This window comes from Toxotes jaculatrix, chromosome 17 (genome assembly GCF_017976425.1).
Source record: "Toxotes jaculatrix isolate fToxJac2 chromosome 17, fToxJac2.pri, whole genome shotgun sequence".
Taxonomy (NCBI): Eukaryota; Metazoa; Chordata; class Actinopteri; family Toxotidae; genus Toxotes; species Toxotes jaculatrix.
This window is the reverse complement of record NC_054410.1, coordinates 13,950,015-13,972,983: the sequence shown is the minus strand read 5'-3', so window position 1 is coordinate 13,972,983 and position 22,969 is coordinate 13,950,015. Positions and strand designations below refer to the sequence as shown.

Below are 22,969 nucleotides of genomic sequence, written 5' to 3'. Positions count from 1 at the left end.
GGTCCATTAGCTAACTGAGGATGAAGTGTAAAATGTTATATGGATTACGGCTAATGCGAACACACAGACGCGTTGTAAAGACGAGTTCAAGTGGCCTGATACAAAGTTTTATGAGCAGCCCGGGGAAAAAGAAGATTGCCAACAAATAAAGCTGTTAGACTTTGGCTAAGTATTTAGATAAGAGGATGAAACGGCTTGAGTGTCGGCTGGTAATAACATCTATTAAAGTGATTTGGTATCAGGCTGGGGTCATCCTGCTTGGGGGTGGGCGGGGGGGTCGGGGTGCTCTCACTCTTTGAGCCATCCCGAAAGCACCGGTCCCCTGGTTTAATCTGAAATTGAAGGCTCTCAACTGCGACGGATTATGGGGACTAACCCAAGCATGCAGCCCGGGGACTGTCTCATAATGAGCCCAGCCAGCAGAGCATCAAGTGACAACAAGTAGCTACTTCAACAACGAGGGCAACTTCATGCCAGTTAAGAGTTACAGTAATGCTTTGACAACGAAATCGTTTGACACAGGTTTGAGAGGTAAGTAGAATAAATAGACAACAAAAAGCCACATTTAATAAAAGGCTATTTCTATTTTTATGCTTTGTATTTTGAGTTATACACATTTTGAAATGAATACACAAACATTTTTTAAGACTACAAGAAAACATATTTAAAATTGTGCCTTAGAGAGAGAGATTAATATATCAATTATATACAGCGTGATATAGGACAACATTTACTTTCTTTCTCTTGGAGGAGTACTGTCGGTGGAATGGTTCTTATTTCAAATGTCACCATTTACTAACTGTACAAGCAAAGTTAAAATGAATGTCAAGGATAAAATGTAGACCTTCAGACACTGACTGCTCATCGGTCAGTGGCAGCCCTAACTGAAATATTATAAGTGTTATACTGGATAAAATTTGACTCATCTGGCTCTATATATATATATATATATATATATATATATATATATATATGTATACCAATATTAACACTGGACTCAGTCCAGTCTTCTCTACTATGCATAAGAAACAATGACCGCGAGTAAACTGTAAGTTTGGAAGTAGATCAGAAAAAGTGCATCTTCTGTGCAGCAGATGAGTTTTCTTCGGCCAGACGTCCAGATGCAGGCCAGTTTAGAGAGGTCGGTGAAGGATGGAAACCTGCAGGACAGCGTGTTATGGCGGGTAAGTCCGTACACATGCTGAGAGCAGCCAGGCCACTGCATTCCCTCAGGAGAACAAGAGTCCTCAGTCTCTATGGACTCTTCTCCTCCTCTGCTGGACTCAGGGGATCACTGGCCCTCTCCTCGACCGCCTGTCTCTCCTGTTTGCCCTCCTGCAGTCTGTCGTGAGAAACCGTCCCCAGCACTTTGGCACTGTGCTCCTGTGCCTTGGCCCTGAGTGCAGCAATGCTGTTCTCTCTCAGTTCCTCTTTAGAAATGGTGGAGTTGCCTTCTGACCTCTTCTCCTCCGCCTCAGCATCTTCTGCCCTCTGAGAGCTGGGCTGCTGGGGCGCGTCACACTTTCCTGTTGACGGGGGAGCAGCTGCCTCCATGGACTTTTTGTGCATCCCTGCAAAGAGTTGCGGGTATTCAGATTTAGAATTGCGTCTGTTGATTGGTAAGCCATCTTGGACTGAAAATAGCAAGCAAAAATAGTTCTGGTTTAGAATATCAGGTCTGAATGCACAAGGGCAAATCATGGCCAAGATAGAGGATGAAATATTTTATGTAATACAAAGTCTAAGCTGTATTCTTGATTTATGAAGTCTCTTTGCTTGAAAGGGTCATGCTTAGCAAATGAATGAAATCTGCTGTACTTGCAAAAAAAAAACAAAAGTGCCTGCACATACACCATCAGTCAGTCACTATGACCATGAAAACTCAGGGTAACACATCTGACACTAGTGTAGAAATTATGATTACATGTGAAGAACTTTCAAGCAGCCACACAGAGAAGATACAAGATGATGCTAAGCTTCAGTCACATGATTTAGATACTCTCTACACATATTTAAACTGTCAAAATCCATAAACAGAATGGCTAAGAACAAAAATGAGAAAATAATACTAGAGCATGTAGAGAAACAGTAGGACATAAGCCTCACCGAGCAGCCAGGGGGCGCAGGACTCCATGATGCCATCCTTGGCAGACTTGAGTATGGACTCTGGCAGAGGGATTGAATGTCTCACCATGGCTCCATACAGGCCGTACTCAGCCATCACAGTGCTGCGGCCCCAGCATTTCTCCCTCTTCCTCCACTTAGCTCTGCGGTTCTGAAACCAAACCTGTGGCAGGACGACAAATGAGTTGCTGGGTAGCTGCACCATCACCCTCACACCCAAATACAACGATTAAGTCATTATTTGCTCTTCCTGTAGAATTTCTAGAAACAATACTGCAGTTTCCAGTGAGAGGAATGTGTGGATGCAAGCATTTGATCACAGGGATAAAACAGGTTAGTCTGAAAACACTTGTGCTCAGAGCTAAAAATATGGTGCACTTTTAAAAAAAAAACGCTTTCCATTAGGATCACCCTGTTTTTGTCAGTAGTGTCGGACGTGGCTGAGATGGAACTAAAAAAGACCCGTGACCCTTAACCTGCAATAGCAGAGACCAGATGATGAGGGAATTCTAAGAAACAGAGGAGAGAAATAAGATCTGTGGCCGTTCTGACTTCAGTGAAGTTTAGCCAAATATGGCAGAGAGGATGATGTGTATATTCTAGGATTAATTTTTGGGTTACAAATAATCCAGCTGCAGTTGCCATTTGTATTTTCCTATGTGCAAAGTGCAACAGTTGGTACCCTAAAGAAGCTCTGGCTTTATGTGATAATCAATTTAGCTTGTGTATTTATCCTTTCTATTTGGTAATGATGTTGGTTATCCTTTAATAAATGCTCACTATTTTGTTAATAAATGGTCTGCGGCCATTTTCCAGAAGGTAAGGTAATGGTATGGGCCATTTAGTCAAAAAGATTTTTCACACAACCCAAAAATTGTTTTTTATTAATGAACTTTAAAGCATTACTATGTGATTTATTAACCACAGTTTAAGCCATTAGTTGCAAACCCTTCAGAAAGTGGTGCCCGAGTATTTATTTTGTTGGTGCATGAAAATGAATTTGGACATTTCAGTACTTATTTCAAAGCTGAATCAAAGTGGGAGTCAGAGTGTGATTGGGAGTAACTTAAGATAACAGTTGCTCCATTTTGATTCAGTCCATTGATTTCCCATAACCTCCTGCTACAGGTGTGAGGGATCTCTGCCTCCTGTCAGAGCTCATCTCCAGCTACCTGTGGTGGCATTTATAGATGGTTTGACACATCAAGACACTCCACTTGGCCACAGCCAACAGCTGCTTGCGGTCCTGCAGGCTATCTGTCAGCTCAGAGAGAGGCCAAATTGATTGTATAGCACAACACAGGACTGTTAAACACTCTACTTAGGCCCCTGTGATGGCTCTATGAGGAGATGAGGGGGCCAGAGAGAGAAGGATTCAAGTGAGGAGACAGATATTAAATTGAAAACGACCAAACCGTTTTCAGGCTTTTTTTTCCCTGGTAATTTTGATGATAACCCTTATTTCATACAAGATACTTTTATTTTATTTATTTTATGAGAAATTGCTTCTCTGCCCCTCAAAAGAAGCCAGTGTGGAAGCCAGCGAGGAGGAGCGACCCTGGGGCACGCCGAGGCTGATTGAAAAATAAGTTAATTTCAGGCCCAATCGATGGTGGGCAGGCGGGCAAATATCACGGGAAATTAAACTACCGGGACTCGGGGGAGCAGTGCTATTGACCCGTGCTAATAAATTCAATGTAGTTATTTCATTTGAACCCCCCCTGCGTCTCTTCTGCTGCAGCAGAAACAGCAGCAGCAGCAGCAGCAGCCAGCCTCCCGAGCTCGTCTGATTTAACTAATTACACTCAATGAGAAAATTGGGTGTTAATTTTATTTAGGATAGGAGCAGGATCCGGCCTTATTTATTTATTTATTTATTTATTTATGTCCTTTTTATTATTTATTCGCGGCTGTACTGTTGCAGCCCGTAATGAGAATGAGATTAAAAAGGCACCCCGGCAGATGGATGGTCCAGGTCACACAGCAATCTTCTTCCGCCTTGATAGCTTGATTAGGTCGTTAGTGGCTTCTTCTCCGAGAACAAATTGTTTCACATCCAACTACTGCGCCTGATGAGAGATTATCCGTCCTGGCGAGGATTGCTGGAGGAGAGCGGTCTTTGTGCAGACAGGAGGGGAGCAGCACTGATCGATTTGCGGGAGGGGGGGGGGGGGGGGGGGGGGGCGTATGGAGGGGGTGAAGCTCGCTTAGCCTGTCTCCTCTTAAACGTTAGAGCAGCGTGAGAGGCAGCTGGCGGCCTCCGGCTCGAACATTACAGCAGGTTATTAACACTGATGGGAAAGTGAAAGATGAGCGAGTTGCACCTGCTCTTACAGGTGCATATTCATTAGGCAAACGATTATAATGTTCACACAAATTAATTGGAGGGAATAATTTCAGGAGTTATTTTTAAATGCTGTTTTAAAGATACTGTGGCTTATTCGAAAAATAGTTTGATGGCTATGATGGATGTTTTGCGATGTGTGGTGTCAGTCTAAAAAACATTTAAATTGTTGAGTCTTTTGAAGACACTGTGCCTATAAGTGTCTTTATTCTTTTATTAGCCAGGCATTTTTTTGTTTCACATATATTTGGCTGAGAGCATCTCAAAGAGAACACAGGTCAAATAATGCTTTTTCAGCTTTTTGAAAAGCAGTTTAAGGTCCTACTTGAGTATTTTGCTATTCATACTATAGCCCAAAAATTAATTTAAAACGGCCCGAAAATCTTATTTCTCTATAATGTATAACCTTTCTATGTGGAAAATTGACTAACATTGGTACCTTATGACAGAAAGAACGTGTCTGAGACATTTAAAATATAACTTAAGCTAATTACTGGTTAAAGTGCCCCATAAAGGTTTGACCTAATTCATATAGATTGGATTTAATACACTCAAATAAACCTAACACACGCCCTTGTATTAATAAAAACTGTCAATGCCAAAAAGCAGGAAATCCAAAAAGCAAAGCATTTTCAATGCTACCAGATATTAAAAAAACTTTCGATTGACACCAACTGATTCTTATTATCATTATCATTATCATTATTACTATTATTATTATTATTATTATTATTATTATTATTATTAGCACCAAAACACAGGAATCTAAAGAAGATAATTACCTGTATCCTGTCTTCAGGCAGCTCTGTTTTCATGGCCAGCATCTCTCGGGCATAAACATCCGGGTAGTGCGCTTCATTAAAGGCCTTTTCCAGCTCCTCCAGCTGATATGAGGTGAATATGGTCCTGTGGAAAACGGGTTATCATTTTCAGTGTGTGGACAAGACGAACAAAATGTATTTTGCAGAGAAAATCCAGCAGAAATCGTTATTTTGTGCTCTGTCGTTTAAAGTGAATGAAAGGTGAAAATAAATTTTAAAAAAGCAAACAAGGATACAAACGCAAATGTTAACAACAGCAACAAAATTTCAAAAGGCTAAATAATCTCTGGTTTAAAGAAATTAGCCCTTTCTTCTGTATTGGTGTGACGAATGTAACCAAATCAAACAAAGCCTGAATATTTCAGACGACCTCTTTAACTCCTGGGTGACAATAAGGGGAAGGAAATACGAGCAATCTGTGGCCGATTTGTAGTCAATTCTAACCAGTAATTAGGCTGGTTTATTACCAGTATCAATAAAGCTACAAAACAAAAAACAACTGTATTTTGATGAGAGTACTAGAGCCTGTAAAATATGACTCATTCCATTTTATAGGAGAAAAAATGTGTGAATTTCAGTGAATTCATAATTTCTAAAATTATTATTATTATTGACCTAATAAACCACAAATATTCACTAACCGGTGACGCCTTTTCTTGCGTTTCTTGCTCTGACTTACAGATGACTTCGACAGTTTTCTTTCATTTGAAGATAAATCCTCGGAATCTGGATTTTTAAAAAGGGAGAAAGTACAAAGGATGATGAAACCTAAAAGAGCATTTCTGAATTGTTATAATGCATGCTGACAACTGCTGACACTGACAGTACATCCCTATTTTTATTAGGCCATTTTATTCGAAATAATTAATTTAAAATCACACAACAACAACTACAACAACAGTAATAATAATCATAATCATAATAATGATATAACTCAGTGTAAAAATAAGGAAATGCCTGCACAGTAAAGCAGGTTGGAAATATGACAAACACTATAATTCTGTTGCAGAGATTTTCATATTCATTATTATCAGTAAACCTAAAGCTCACCTGAGCTGGCAGACTGGCTGGTGTCCAGCGGCCCCACGGACCTGCTGTGGGGCTGCAGGTGAACATCCTGTGCGTCCGACAGCACAGTCTCCAAAAACGCTGGCTGGCTGTAAAACGACGGAATTCCACCAGGGCCGATTAATCCCATCCCGACACCCATACCCACGCCGGCGGGGCCCAGCACGGACCTGGCGGCGATCAGGTGCGCCCCGGCCGGCAGCGAGCCCAGCGGGTTTCTCGGGGCCGCGGACGACGGCTCCTTATTGAGCCCCAGTATCTCCTGGATGCCAAAACCGGTGCACCTGGGCGGCGGATGGGTCGCGCTGTTCTTCGGCTGGAGGCTGTTACTCCCTCCATTTGCACCCAGAGAGGTTTTCTCCGATAAATTTAAACTTTCCGAAAGCACGGCGCCTTGTTTCCCCGTCATGGTGTCTGTAATGCTACTTGAAAGGCCTATTTCTTATTAAAGCGTCTCATAGGACGGTCCCCAGTGCATGATCCTCTGTGTAACACACAAGAGTCCTTTAGAAAATGGTCCTTTTATCCAACAGGTCCATCCCAACAAGAGGCAGGGCCCAGCAGCCAATCAGCTGCAAGGATTCAGGATTCCTGTGGATCATGGATGCATTATACGCCCTCTCGGATACATATCTGCATTTTCCTGAGGGCTATATGGATAAACGAGGAAGGGATTTAGGCTACAGGAAGAAAGGGGTGAACGAAATGTCTGTCTTCAAGGCAGGAGGAAAGGCGAAATGCTGCGAATGAAAACTACATTTCAAAAAAAGATCCCGGCATCCTACACATTTTATAGAGACACTGAATAATAGATATTAGAAATTTTTAAATTACACTATTAGACCTACGAACGAAACACGCAAAATGTATTATGTTCGAGTCAATATGAACTCACTTCAGATACATTATTGTCCGTATCATTTTTCGTTAAGAAGTCAGGCCTAATTAAATCGTCTATTTCACACCTCTTATTTACCTTTGAAATGCTGCAGGTTTAGAAAATTACCTCAATCTCTCAGAATAAATCAGTATGTGTTACACACACACACACACACACACACACACACACACACACACACACACACACACACACACACACACACACACACACACACACACACACACACACACACACACACACACACACACACAGTGAGCTGTGATCTCTCTGCCCAACCACTGGCTCACACGGACGGATAATTGATCTCCAGATGCTATGGGAAACTCATAGCACGCAAATCAAAGGCCCTCCCAAAAAAAACGACAGCTGGACGATATGGACCCACTCTGCACTGCACGGTGCTGAGCGGCGCTAATCCCACAGCAGCAGCAGCAGCACAGCGCACACTACAGAGCAGATTAAAGGACATTTCCTCGGAGGAAATGGAAAATTATACAGAATATGGAGCAAAAGAGGAAGACTAATAAATAATCAACTGCCTTTTTATTAGCAATTATTATTTTACATAATAATAAAGCTGATACAACTGTTTACCATTAATAATGATAATAATATTGCAACCTGCACTAAAGTCATCAAAAACTATGTGCTGGCTAATTATGACTGGTACGGGATAATCATATAGGGCCAATACATTCACATTAGTTCAATGATGGCAGAAAACTGAAAGATCTTGATGTCAGTAAGTTGATGAACAGGCTTATTCATATTTTGATCATAGTTGGTGGCATTTTTGTATTTGCATTTATAGTTCAAGTCTGTTTAAAAAATACATATAAATATATATACAGGCATATATCTGTATGAATTTGGTTCTTTGTGACTTAATTGCTGAAAAAAGAGACATTTAGTCTGATATGGTGTCTCGATTATGTTAAGAACTATTTGTTTTAAGAATAAACACGCAGACCAGGGCTATCCATTCTTCTTGGTGTTTCAGAGCCAGTCAGATCATGAGAGTGTTGAGGGTTGTAAAATAGAATAATCTCGCCATTAAAAGCTAATTTGACATATTTGTGCTAAATGAAATAAAATTTAAAAAATAATAAGGCTTGTAAAATGATGATGTAAATATATGTTGTTTTCCTAATTGCTTCTGGTATCATTGCAGTGTTTGGCACGATTCATTCGTTGGCATGAGCTTGCTTGGAAACAGTGGAGGACAAAATTAGGATTGGCCCACTTTGTGCATATGGGGGACAAGTGTATAGGATGATTTCCAACAGATTTTCTTAGCGCACATTTTACGCACAGACATCATCAGCGTGAAAATGCAACGAGACAACGAAGGAAACGAAAATACTAAATGAACACAAGAAAAACACCATGTCACTGTAAAGCAAAACAAGAAAAATGCTGAGAAACTGCAACTCGCAAGGACACAATGCACAACATGCTTCAGACTATATGAACTGTGACTCAGACTTTATGCAAACAGGAGTGCGGAGACTCGACGTTGCCGCATATTTTCTATCAAACAGAGTGAAATGAGCTGCTGATGAAGGAGGAGAAAAATATTGCAGCTGCAATTAGAGGTTGGCCGGTTGAAACTAATTAGGGCCTATTTAGTGGAAATTCTATTAATGAAGAAATCAATGTTATTAGGATATGCTAATGACACACCAGCCTGTTGGGATCCAGTCATTTATTAACATGGAAGGGTGTGAGTCCGGATGACCCGTCAATTACAGGCGAGCCACTGCCCGCTCTCCTCACTCCATCACCACTCCTGCTGCAATCCATACAGACTGTTCTTGTTTTTTTTTGTTGTTGATACTGCCACACTTTCTCCTCTCTGTGTGGCTTTTAATAATCCATCTCCTATGAAAATGGCTGCATGCTGATTTACATGCAGAAGAGAGGCTGCCTAATAAGGCTCTAGATTAAGGGAAGATTTAGTTCAGTCATTCGTGTAGATTGGGTTGCCCATCAAAGACATGCAGGATCTGACGGCTGCAGATTAAAAACGCAAACAGCTGTTGGAATTTTTTTTTGTTTATCTGCTCTCCCCCACCAACCCCACACACACCTCACCCCCCAAACACACACCATTCCCTTCCAAACCCTGCACCCTCACTTCCTTCACTCCTCCTGCTCCCTGCCCTGACACCCCCCCCCCCCCCCCCCCTTTTTTTTTTTTGTCTTAACAGGAACAAAAGTGTCCTCAAACCTTTGTAAGTACACGTTGACAGCACAGATGAGAACAAGCAGTGATAAACTTATTCAGTCTGTAACCTTCAAACATAGGAGTTTGTCGGCAGCAGGTCAAGCACTGATAAACAGCTGAAAGTGCAAAAAAAGCAAAACAAAAAAACTACCATGAACATCATATTATCATTTCCCCGCAGACGTGACGGGTTAAAGCTTGTAGTGCATGCGAGATAATGAATAAGCAACTTGTTTATCAGCAGGAAGGTCACAGCAGAAGTGGAAACATAAATTGAATATATGAACTGATGCCCAGCACATAGACCAGTTTCTCAACTCACATCACATTCATCTCATCATATGAACTTCTATGAATTCAACACTGGTAACACTCAGCATCTCTTCCTGGTGTGACACCATTCATCTGTTTTCAAAGACAAACACACTAACGAGCCATTTTGCCTCAAAAATGTGGAGAGAAACCTCCCGTGAGATTCAGTGCTGAACCAAGCTGGATCCTCAGTGTTGAAAAGGGGTGCAGGCAACTTGATGACAGCACACATGTAGAGCCGAGTCAGGGGAAAAACTAAAGCACAGCCAGAGCCTCTGCTTTCCCAAAGCACTCGCAGGGCGTGATGTGATGCCATGTAAATGCACCCCCCTTCCCCTCCACACACACGCACACCCACCCTCGCCCCTCGACCGCCCCCCTCCCCCGTACAGAAAGAGTTTGCAAGCCCCGCAGCTTTCTCATGGCTCCTTCACAATGGCATGTTTGGAAGCTGCCCGTCGGCATTGCTTAATTAGGCGAGGAGTTGATTAATTTGTACTAATTGACAGCTAATTTAAGGACTCAGGGCACATCGGATTGACGTTTGTAGGGGCGCAGAGGCTATGTGAGGTCAAGGCAGCGCACTGAGGATGGATAGACGGATGGATGCGTGGATGCATGGGTGGATGGAGGAGCTGTGATGTTTTTTCTGCTCCCACCCTTCTCTCTCTCTCCATGTGGAGGACCAGCTCTCCGGGGACGGACGCGTTTCTTGAAGAGGCTTCTTAGCTGGAGGTTGACTGCGGGTGGCAGTCAGCCGACAGTGCTTTGCACCATATGGAGGATGTCAGGTCAACGCCGAGCAGACTGATCAGGCAGCATCAACAAGTGTCCACATGCAACCGGTCTCAATGACAGCAGGGTCACCTCTGGGATTTTTAACGCATTTAATAGGGAATCTACTTGCAGCTATTGTGGGTCTGTGCTGCAAAATCACCATACTCCAACACCACTTTCTGATACGGAACCCAAGGAACTTGAATATTAAATACATTTCTCACTTTTGCCTGCACATTTATCTGACAGCTACAAATTAAAATTAATTTTAAATAATACATCCGATGAGCTTTTACACCCAAAAGTACAAGACAGTTAAAATTAAACTCAAACTCGACCAACAACCAACAAATGAATCAGTAAAATCAGTGAAACAACGATAACCAATAATATATAACAGTATAACAGTCACAAAAGGGGCCGTTTACCTGCACACCTAAAGGATCTGAAAGGATATATACATTTGGGTTTCCAGGTTTGATATTGTTTGTCCTATTTGGTAATAATAGTTAACGTGCATTAATAAATACAGAGGGGCTTCTCAATTTCTAATAAACCATTAAACCTGCAGTTATACATGTTAATACATAATTGTTTTCTTTTCTTTTTAAACAGCAAATCCACAAATCTACATCCTCTACAACTCATTCTCCAGAGAATAAAAATGACAAAGCAATTGTCAAATTACAACTATGCTTTTCAAGGAGTGCCTTACTAGAAAGTGGTATTTACCATTGTATGGGAATTTTCGTGAGACTATTTTAAGTGATTAATTTGCAGATGTATCAGTCTTGGTTGGCTAAACTTTGCATCTGGATTAAATACTGTGCTGTAAAACACTAGCTCCTGAAGGTTCATGTTGCGTTCAAGACTCCCCGGATTCCCCTCTCCCTGTCCCGGGATACTCCAGCAGCGCACACAAAGGTAGTCACTGTTTCCGAAAGCCGCAGAACTGTATAAATAATCCATATTTTTTCGGAGGGGTGAACCAGGGTCCGTGTGAGAGGCAGGGGGTGAAGCCACCGAGGCAATGGCGGCCTCTGTCCGTGTGAATCGGAAAGACTCGTAGGGGCTTATTAGCGGCCTGGGGAGAAGTGTAACTTGTTGGCAGTGAGCGACCAGAGCCTCAGCGACATCTCCAGCCGAGAACAGTCCGAGGCATTGTCTTACCTAATTATGGCGGATGGACTTCTTTTTGTTTCCCATTCGGCATGCCTGTCTGATTCTCTTTTTGCCTGGCCGCTTGCTCCGACAACGCTGAAGTGTGCTAATTAGAAAAGAAATGGTCCTAGTAATTATGTCAACTCTCGTTAACGGCGATGACAATGAGCAATATTATTTTTACGCAATGTTTTGTGTAGGGGACCCTGCTTCCAATGCTCATTAAATGGAAAACATGCCCCGGTAGCCGGGAAAGCACTCTCACGTCGGAGCTCCTTACATGTCCACAGCCGGAAAGGTGCTGCACTTTGTGGAATGGCGGAGGCATGAAGTTATGGCCCTAATTAAAAGTTGAACGGTCTCTTAAAAACTGTTGCATCACCAAAGTTGGTTGCTTTGGCTGCAAACTTAATCACTTCAAGGGGTCCTTATAAACGAAAAGGCAATCATCTTTTCATTTTAAAACTTTATTATACAACCTCACGAATTGCTCAAAAAATGTAAATCATATTTAAAATAGAAATAAGAATAAATAGAGAACGCTTAATCAAGGCAGGTCTACAAGCTACAGAGGAATTCTGTGAAAAGCCATAAATCACTTTAAGTTTCCATAAAAGGAAAGGCATCTATCTAGAGGACAACAGGTGCACTGAGGAGTCTGGAGACCTCAGCTGTGTGTGTGTGGGTGTGAGCATTTTATCCCAGTTTACAGTTTGAATGCAAAGTCTCTTAACTTTGTTGTGAAGGTCTGAACATATCCTGAGTGTATTGCCAAACACACAGATCAGATTCCGTTTGAAATCCCAAATCTCCTGTTGTTTGAAGAAATCAAACAAAAGGAAAAGGAAAAAAAAAGGTTACTTCTTGGGTCTCTCCAAGATGTTCAGGAATTTCCCCCTGGTCATTTCCCTTGCTGGAAAACAAGAAGACACAACATCACATATTCAAGCTAAAGCACTTCATAGGTTAAGAGACCACTTATGATCATTATTACTCTTGTACGAGACCAAGACTCCAGTTTCATTTACCACCTTTGATAAGACGGTAAAATCAAAACAAAGGTGTCAGTCTTAGACAACATTTGCCTGCCGCTCTAACCATTTCTCAACTGTTGTTTGGTTATGCAAAGCATGTATTTAATATCTGCAGTATCGCGCGGGGAGGTAATTTACACAAACATCTGTTCATTCAGGACATGGAAAAAAAAAAAAAAAAAAAAAAAAAAAAAAAACATAAAATGGAGACGCAGCTACCAAAGAGCCTTGTGATTTGCTTGATTGCTATCCCTAATGTAGAGAGGCACAAGTATGCTGACCTACACATGCATGGAAGCGTGTGTTTGTGTCTATGCACCTCACCAAGACAAGACACAAGTCTAAAGAACTGGGAACTACTACTTTAGGTAAAACACTATAGACACGACTGTCCTCAGAGTTTCATTACAGTTAGGTGATTTACATCATTATGAGTTACAACTGAGTGAACTGTATCTTTGACTTTGGCAAATATTACCCAACTTTATTCATCTTCACACACTAGAATTGCAATGACATCTGTGATGCCAATAAAATACTATTAACGTGGGTTAACAAAACAGTGTGGTAATTCCTTGCTAACGAGATGTCTGGGTGGAATCCAGTGAAATAGGTTTTGCACAAGTGTGTTAACTGTGTGTCATAGACACCCCTGAAACAGAACCATCCCTGCTGAAGGCCCTTTGTGAAACTGGTCTTCACTGGGAGGGATTCATTGCTGAGGCTTTTCTGTCAAAGACAAACCAATTGTGTCACTATGCAGACTCACAGGGACTTTCCTGCAGCAGCATCACAAACCCCAGAGAATCACCATCCAGGTACGGTAATTACTCTTTGTTACAGATAAGAAGAGGATCAGGCTCTCAGCTCCACTACAGTTTTCATAAGCTGCAAAGCTGAAATCACCTCACTGACTTTATTTGGCTTCTAACTAACCTTGTACATCACACAAATATGAGACTACAGAGCAGCAGAGTGAGGACTGATTGCAAATGGGCATTAAGAAGAAAGTCATCCGCCCTCACAATGTCTGTACGAAGAATGTGATCAGGATCTCGACTGGCTGCTGCCTGCCCGCGCGCTGGTGTGAAGGGGCCCCGCCTCTCTCCCTGCCCACGGCGGCTAATGAAAAAGTCGGGGCAGTAAGTAATTTAGATGAGTCGCACAGTGTGGAATGATAATGGTGCATCTGGGCGTGGGGGCCACGTCACCTTGGGGTGTCCGTCATTAGGTTAAAGATGATGCTAATTGGAATGGGATGGAATCATTTTGCACTTTGCTGTCTCTTCAAATCACGCTAAACAAAGTCATCAGGGGACTCCTGGACTTGCATGGGGTGATTCAGATTAAAATGAAGCCATCAAAATTTGGCGAGGGAAAGCAATTACATTGAGGTGACCCTAAAACCGCAAGTACACCAATGTCAATTTATAATTGGGAGCAGTTAAGATAGGAACGGCGAAGGGTAGCACTTAATATTTTTGATTTTTAAGGTGTCATGCGTTTCTAGCTTCTCTTATCCTTTACTCCATCTCTTGATGAGCCCAAACTATAAAACAGATCAAGGATGGCTGAGCCACTCCCCTTGAGACCCCTCACCCCACTGAGCGTCTCATTAATTACGGTTCAGTTCAGCCTCCTGCTACTCAGACAGAAAACTGGTAGCATTGATATCATCACATTAAAGACCCCATTAAACATAAATCAGAGCTCAACTTATAATGTGGGAAGTATGGGGGGAAAGTGATGTGGTTGGAAGGGTGAGGGTGGGCTCTCGTTTTGGTGACACGGACAATCAAAATGTAAACAACAGGAAGTTATTACAGTGAACGAAAGGTAGATGAAGAACACATTGCAAGACATAGTACAAAGATAGTGGGACCACTGAAAGAGCTACAATAGCCACAGACACAAACATGTTGACATGTCAGCAGGTTACGAACAAAATTAACTAAATATTCAAGAGTCCTAGTCCTTCCAAAGTGGAAATGTAGGAAACCAAAAAATATATACATCAAAATATCACAACGTTGGTATATCAATAAAAGCAAAATGCAACAAAGTGCAATGGAAAGAGATTTAGCAGATAAATCCTGACGTATGTGAAGCATGTGATTTAAATGTCCACTTAAGTTTCTGCTTCACAGACAAGATGAAAAACTGCAGCAGACAAAAAACATCAGATTTGTGTGGAGTGCTGTGGAGACTGTAACCTTCCTCAAATTCATACACAAAACAAACATATACGCCACATTTCTATTACATGTTCCACCATGTTTCATTAGTCTGAGGTTTGATCGGCGCTCTTTTAATTACCTCATCTCAATGATTTAATGGCACCTGACTAGAGAATTATTGCCACTAACTGTTTATCTTGATGGCTCCAACTCTGAATATTTGCATAAGGGTAGTGGATGGAAAAAGACAGGATGGATGGATGGCTGGATGGCTAGTGTGACACTGAGCCAGCACGCAATACCAGGACCCTGAAGCTAGAATTCTACCATTTGTTTCTACCATCAGCATAGGTCATTTCTTAAAAATGACCTATGCTAACAGGAAGTAAAAATTTCAAAATGGAATTCTCAAGAGAAAGTCTGGAAATGGTTGATTTCAGCTTTGCTTTTAATTTGTTATGGTGCTGTTTTATTATTAACTATAACTTATGCTATATTTAAGAATTTATTTTTTTCCACAAGTGATTGTATATTTTTGTAAAAATGTACAGATGAGATTCAACAGTCTCAAAACACACACACACACACACACACACACACACACACACACACACACACACACACACACACACACACACACACACACACACACACACACACACACACACACACACACACACACACACACACACACACACACACACACACACAGTCTTTGTCATACAACAGGAGAGATCAATACTGATTAGGGGGACTTAGAGATTTGTTTAGTTGATTAAAAAGGTCAATTACTAATTTTGCACTAAGTTAATCAGCATCTCGTTACGACTGCCATCCATACTAAATGACACCTTATGGATTTTGAGAGCCGTTTCCTTGCCCTGTTGATTTGTTGCTATCTAATTATCATTTAGCCCGAACTTGTCTGAGATTCCATCATAGTCTAACATGGTAGTTTAGTAAACACAGCCACATTATACTACTTACAATATTATTACCTAAACTCAATAATCAGTGTTGCTTGACTGCAATACACTTTTTTCATCCATACACAGAAACAATGCATGTTGCAAACGAAGCTGAGCCAGGTAATCTTCAGCCTGAGGAATTATGGCATGTTGGCAGAGAGGCCACTATGGAGCAGATAACAGAGCAGCCTGCTTAAGGTCTCTGGCTCCTGTACCCCGAGCTCCCACATCAGGCCAGTAATCCTCTATCCCCTGGACATAGATTTGGACCTGATTACTGCTGTAAATGTACATAGCAACAATGGAGATCAAAAAAAAAAAAGAAAAAGTATGCCCTATAGCTATTCATCTTTATTACAGATATACATCAAGAAGTAAAGTTTATACAACAACAAGCTGTGTGGTGCAACCTAATTTTTTCAGCAATTTTCTGCTTCACACTGGCAAATTATTTTCCTCTGGCAAATCCCAAGTGGCAAATCCCGAGGAAATGCAGTGGTGTAACATCTTACTTTCCCCTCGTTTACGGTGAGTGAGCTGGGTGTCATTGTCACAGCCCACTCCCAACCCCCACCACAACTCCCCTGTGTATAAAAGGAGAGTAATCATCACTCTGTGCCCCCCTCCACCTCCCGCCCCTCCCTCTGCACCCCCCCCCCCCCCCCCCCCTCTCTAGATGGCACGCTCCTGGCGAGCCGCTGGACCCCTGTTAGCTCCAAAGACAGATGACCACCTGGGTTAACTGGAGTCCTGGACCCCGGCCGTGACTGCCCCAATTCACTTTCATTAAGAGTTAAGAGGACTTATCTGACCCTCACTGCCCATCTCCAAGTGCTGCTCAGCTATTACGGGCTGTAAGCTTTATTTAATGGATTTAACATCCACTTTCACCGCCCTCCTCCCCGGGGACAAGGGAGACACAGAGGAGATGACACACACAAACACACAAGCAAAGAAACGCTTGGAGGCACACACATTCAGCCTACGCACCCCCCCCGCCGCCGCCAAACACCCCCGCCTTGCAACACATACACCTGACGCTCATGTTTGTGTTCAAAATTCAATTACCCACTTATTGATACTTCACAGGGATATTTAAGATGCAGACACGAGCTGTGATTTCCCAGGGGAGCCACTGGTTCCTCTTTATGTCCCAACCGAGAGGGCCCACCCCTCCCCTCCCCTCCCCTCCTCTCCTCCTTCTCCAATGCATTTTCGCCTGGCTGACAAACACACACACAAAACACACTCACACAGACACACACGGACACACACTTGCACACCAAAACAAACACATCTGCACCTCCCAACCCCTGCCCCAGCCTATGCCTGTTCAAGAGGTGTCCTTATTAATAGGCAATCAGTCAAAAATCATTCATTAAAAAGCCTAAAAGGTTTTACACCCGCACTATGATTAGCTGGGAAAGAAAATCCAATGAATTCCTAATGCCTTTATGGAAATGAGGTGTCATTTCCGATCTGCTCAGGGAGGCGGCAGGCAGGCAGAACTAAGGAGCAGTGTTTGAGTGTGTGCATGTGTGTGTGTAAAGCTCTGCCTCTCTCTTCTTTCTCGCAGCTCCGACACTGATCCTGCTTACGATGTGGAGAGGCTCTATCAGATACAGCTGCAACCTGCTACGCCCGAGGAAGGAGATACTCAAGTCATCCTGCTGCACAATGTGTGTGGAATGGCTGACTATTTTTCAACAATGGACTGTGACTATAAGTAGCAGCACTATCATGAAACAGCACACCCGATAATGTGAAATATAACTCAGAGGGAAGCCAGTTTGAAAGAACTAACCATACAAGGTTCAAGGTTACTGAATATTAACCAATATGAACCATCCTTGATCCTTGTTTGACTTTCCCTACAAGGAAGGTGCCACATTGAAGGAAACACACCACAACGCTGCCATTCATCGCCACTACGAGCCCACAGAGACACACGGGAGAGGTGAAAAGACGAACACAGCGGAGTAGAGGTGAGGAGGAGGCGGAAGAGTAGTAATGGCGGTGGCAGGGAGGCATCCCCTGTTCCTCATTCAGCGGCTGTCAGCTCAGGCACTTCATAACCGCCCGCCCCGCAGTCAGCCCATCCTGATGGATTGATGGAGGCACATTAGCGCCAGTGGGGCCCAGTGAATGCAATCATATTCAGCAGCGGCATGCCTCTAATAGGCCGGAGATTGATCCTGAGGGTGAGGAGGAGGTGGTGGTGGTGAATGTGGGCCCATTAGGAGCTGTCAGGGCAGGGCGACCTTCAGCCTCACCTTCACACAGGAAGATGCAACAGGGGTCAGCCTGGGTCTACACCGGGTGGCATCACGGTGGAGGAGAGGGGCTCTGTGGTGCTACACAGGCAACAACAGGTGGTTCTACACACTGAACACACTGAGTGACACCGTTTTTACCTAGATTACCTCTGGTACCACTGAAAGGCAAAAGGTATTTGCCTCTAGTCAATATTTTTATATGACAACCTCAGCTGAGTGGCAGCGTTCTCACTGTTATCAGCTCATGAGGTTTCCCACCCACCACAACAATGGAGTGGAATTTTAACACTGGTGTACATCCTCATTTAGATATGATTTAAGGACCATTATTAATGTTACACTATGACATTTTTTGATATCATTTCAAACATTCATGGCCTGAAATTTCTGTAACTGCTGAAATGGTTACTGAAGCAAGATTGCGGTACAATAATGATGACAGTACAGACACTGCAGCTTGAGCAAAATCGAAATTAATGTTTATAGTAAAATAACTTTTCCTCATTAGCTTCATGTCCCAGCAAAACAGGTGTTAAATGGTAGTCAGTAGCCTTGAGCACACAAGTGTGATAGAGCACCATCACCAGCTCCAGCAGCCATGTTACCAGCCGCCTCAGAGGCCGAGGCCCTCCAGTGCATCCCCAAGGAACACTCAGCTTTCAATTACCTCCAATAACAGCACTTATCAGAGTCCTCAGCTTTCCCCAGAGACTCAGGGCTTGATGCCCACGCTCAGTGGCCCACGACAGGGGCATTCATCATGGGGCGGAGTAACAGCTGGGGCCTGAGGAAGAGGCACGCGTCAAGCCCCTGTGGGACTAGACCCGGCCAGCGTCACACAGCCATTGGGGGGGGGGGGGGGAATAAGGGGGCATCTCATCCTGTCTTCAGATCGATGTTAATATTAACATAGATATGTTAATATTAACATAGATGTGCACAGAGCACAATCTGCAAGAAAAAGCAGAAACCAGTGCTTGCACTGCTTGGGTGTGTTCTAGCCATAGGAGAATGGAGTTTTTGTAATGTGTGGTTCAGGTCCCCTTTCTCACTGCAGTCGGGTGGGTGAGTTTTCACTGCTTGATTGTATCCTGCCCATTAACCAGCTCCCTCTTTAATGGTCCACATGTTGAAGGGGGAGGGGCAGTAAATCCTGTCCCCTGCCCTAGCTCTGCCGTGACTCTGCGGTGTCTCGTTTATGGGTAGTGAAGAGTGCACAAACATGATGAAAAAGTAGCCGAGATTTACAAGGCCTCCCCTGACAGCCAGGAAAAGGAGAAAATTAAACCAGAGAGCATTAAACAGGCACCCATTACAGGGCTGCTCCGACACCAATAATAACCATCATTGTGTCCCGTCATCCCGAGGTACATGACATGATTGCAAAGCCTGCAGTCCTGCACCTATGACAGCTAACATCTTTATACCAGCCAGATTACATGCTTCTCTGGGTGTAGAGAAGTCAGGCAGATTAGACACTTTTTCAACTAAATGAATTTGTGACCTGTGGTCTATGCAAATTCATCACATGCTACACAATCTATAGACGCTTCCTGTGGCCTATTTATATAAATTTACTCTTTTCTCTTCTCTTCTCTTTCTTGACCCCTGTAGTTTGTCTATTTAGACATTTGTGCATTATACCATCACCAAAAATCTTCAAAACATTTCATTCAATCTGGAATCGACTCACATGCCTTGAAACCGATGATCTCTCTGGATAATTAAAAAGTTTCTACTCTCACATTTTATCAAAGCCCTTCCAGATTTTTGTTTGGCATCATTTGATTCACAAGTACAGACTGTCTTTATGGAGTTTTACAAAGCAGCGAGCTCATTACAAGCAAATGTTGCACTGTGGAGGCCACAGTGCAACATTTGTACAGCTTTTTCCCTAGATCAGGTCACCTTGTCTTCATGCACATGCACATTGGTTGAATTTAACAGATTTAACCTTCAGGTTTGTTTGTTTACATATCTGATTGCAATAAGAGGGATGTTACTCCGAAATGCTTCATTGCTTGTTTGCTTTTTCACTGGAAAAATACACACCCGTTTTTCTCTTAGGAAAATATGAGCACTTATCTACATCTCTCTAATCCACACTCCACAAGGATTATGACAATGGAGGTAGTGGGGAATGGATTAAAAACTAGATTTTGCATCCATCAAATGCTTGAGCATTTTTTTGTATGGGCTCTTGTGAGCATGTCCTTCTTTCTTACCTTTTTCCAATTTAACAAGATTGACCTAAATCCATTATTTTCAGACCCTGAGGTCAACGTATTTGTGCTGTTTGACAGGAATGGAGAGCTGATTCTAAATTGCAAAGTTTCACTGACTTAACTTTGTTAACTCAAATTAAGATGATGTATGTTAAAAGCGACATTATCTGTTCTGTCTTTGGATAAAAACATATAAGCCTGGGTGCAGTCAGCCTATTTGAGTTTTGAATGTGAAAGCTCATGAGGATGCTGTGAAATCCACCAGCCAGACACAAAAAGGCTAAGAGCACCATCTGGTGGTAACATGTGGCCAACTAACATTTTAACATTGAGGCACCTTAAGGTTGGATCAACCCAATGCAATACATGACCATGTTTGTGTTGCTCATGTACTTACACTCCTCTAAGCCCAGCTGGTAAGCGAGGTTCTGAAGTCCTTTGACCTTCTCCATCAGGTTGGCTGTGGTCAGACTCCCCAACTCTACGGAAGAGTAACAGGACCCATAATGAAACCTCTTGTCTACATGTAACTAGTTTTGTAACTGTTATCCCATTTGACAGGATTATATTCTAATGCTGTTTCTGCCCACACTCACTACAATCATCCTGTTTAACACCAACTGTTGCCGGTACAGTGAAAATGTTCTAAAATAACTATGTGTCTCTATATACATGCACATACCTTTCAACATTTCAATGTCCTCACTCTCTAGTTCAGCCATCCACTTGGGAGGTGAATTAGTGATGGGCTGTAACATAAGACACAACAAAAGTCTCAGAAGTCAACTCATGAAAGATTTATACAGCAGGTTTATATATTGCAGCTTACTTAATTATTTAGCGTGTAAATCAAAGCGAGCCACAGTGAATATCACTCACATTTTTACAAGATGCAGCAAATTCTGCAACTCCGGGCACTGTGTGAGAGCAAACAGGATAATTAGGATAAAAACAACATAAAACATAATCCCATAATATCTAAAGATGTGGAAACTTACATTGTTCTGGCCACAGGTCTGGTGACGCTCTGTCCAACTTCTCATAACTCAGCAAAGAAGACTCAAAATCGTCACCTATCATGATACAAAATGTTTTTAAACATTTTCTACGGAAAATGCATCTTACGTATTTGTAAATAATGTAATGGCAGAACCAGAGCACAAGCACAGACGAACACTTCTTGGTGGTTTTGGTGGACTTAAAAGTACCTAAAAAGTATATTTTTTTGTAACACTAGTTACTAAGTTTAGAGACTGCACACTAAAAATACATCCACATATAAAAACCCAGTTTGGTTTGTCAATTAATGAAATCCAGTTCAACACCAGTGGGCAAGTATTTTCATCATCAATTAATCATTTCAGTCATTTCTCAAGCAAAGAAAATGGTGAACATTTTTACTCATTCTCTGGTTCTAGCTCCTCAGTTACCTGGTAAACTGAATACCTCTGTGCTCTGGACAAAACAAGACATTTGAAGACATCACCTTGCATTCTGCAAAGTTGTGTTGGTATTTTTTTCACCCTCTGACATTTCATACACCAGACAACTAATTCATTAATAACAAAATAATCGGCAGATTAATCGATAATGATCATTGTTTGGTTCCAAACCCTAAAATATATAAGCAAATCCGCCCCTCTTTGACAGTTTCTAAAGACCTGGAGATTATTGGCATCATGTAAGAAGACTTAATAACACAACAGTTGCGCTGGATGGCATTAGACTGTTCAGGTGTGGTTATAAAAGTGGGCAATGAGTGTGTACCGTGCAGTTTAGGAGTATTTTACCGTAGAAATGTTTTTAAAAAATCCAACGCGAGTGTACAATCTGCAGTGATAACGTTGTGTTCAAGGCGAAGAGTTAAAAATCGAAAGACCATCCATAAACAATTACGATGCTGTGAAACAAAACACTGTAACTGTTACCCATGATATAAACAGAGGTGATTTAGCCTGTATGTAGCGCATACAGGCTAAAAGCAGCATATGTTTTGGGTGAAGCTGTACGTTAGGTTCAGGCTCTCTGTGTCTGCTGTGCTTCCCTTTAGCCAACCGGGTGAAAAAACATCCCCAAACAGTACAAATACAGCGCTAACATGTGTGTTCTGTCGTCTCTAGATGTTCGTGTAAGACAGCATGGACGTTGTTTGCCGTTTAGTGCGCTTAATAAGGTTAAATTTACAATTTATACACGACATAGCAGGGTAAGGAATTAGAATTTACCTCCATTTGGAGACGCCATCTTCAGAATTGACACGTGACAAACGACAACCAATCACAACAGACGTCCTCGGAGTTGACGCGTATTTGTGTACTTCACAAACGCGCCACCAGACGGTACATAGGGTTACTGTGACTCCAGCATCAAGGTGAAGACAGGTACAAAAATACGTTCTAAACACAGTGTACTAGACACTTTTCTTGTGTGGTACACAATCAAACAAATAAATGGAATTATCTTTCATGTTATCCAGCTTTGGGGCTGTTTTAAGGACCCATTCAAATTGTTTCTAGCATTTAAACTTTTGTATAATTCAGAGGTGTCCAAACCA

At 42.3% G+C, this 22,969-nt stretch overlaps 2 protein-coding genes across 2 annotated transcripts; both read right to left on the bottom strand.

Annotated features, from left to right (window-relative positions):
• Window positions 1–1,254: 1,254 nt before the first annotated feature.
• On the bottom strand, window positions 1,255–6,766 carry vsx2 (visual system homeobox 2). Its single transcript, XM_041061059.1, has 5 exons — window positions 6,340–6,766; window positions 5,931–6,015; window positions 5,251–5,374; window positions 2,107–2,287; window positions 1,255–1,634 (listed from the first exon to the last, which is right to left on the bottom strand). Exons 1-5 carry the CDS (start codon window positions 6,764–6,766, stop codon window positions 1,255–1,257), a joined length of 1,197 nt encoding a protein of 398 aa, XP_040916993.1.
• Window positions 6,767–12,192: 5,426 nt separating this feature from the next.
• lin52 (lin-52 DREAM MuvB core complex component) lies at window positions 12,193–22,666 on the bottom strand. Its single transcript, XM_041059900.1, has 6 exons — window positions 22,641–22,666; window positions 21,414–21,488; window positions 21,295–21,332; window positions 21,098–21,164; window positions 20,813–20,896; window positions 12,193–12,648 (listed from the first exon to the last, which is right to left on the bottom strand). Exons 1-6 carry the CDS (start codon window positions 22,657–22,659, stop codon window positions 12,593–12,595), a joined length of 339 nt encoding a protein of 112 aa, XP_040915834.1. The 5' UTR covers window positions 22,660–22,666; the 3' UTR covers window positions 12,193–12,592.
• Window positions 22,667–22,969: the final 303 nt, after the last annotated feature.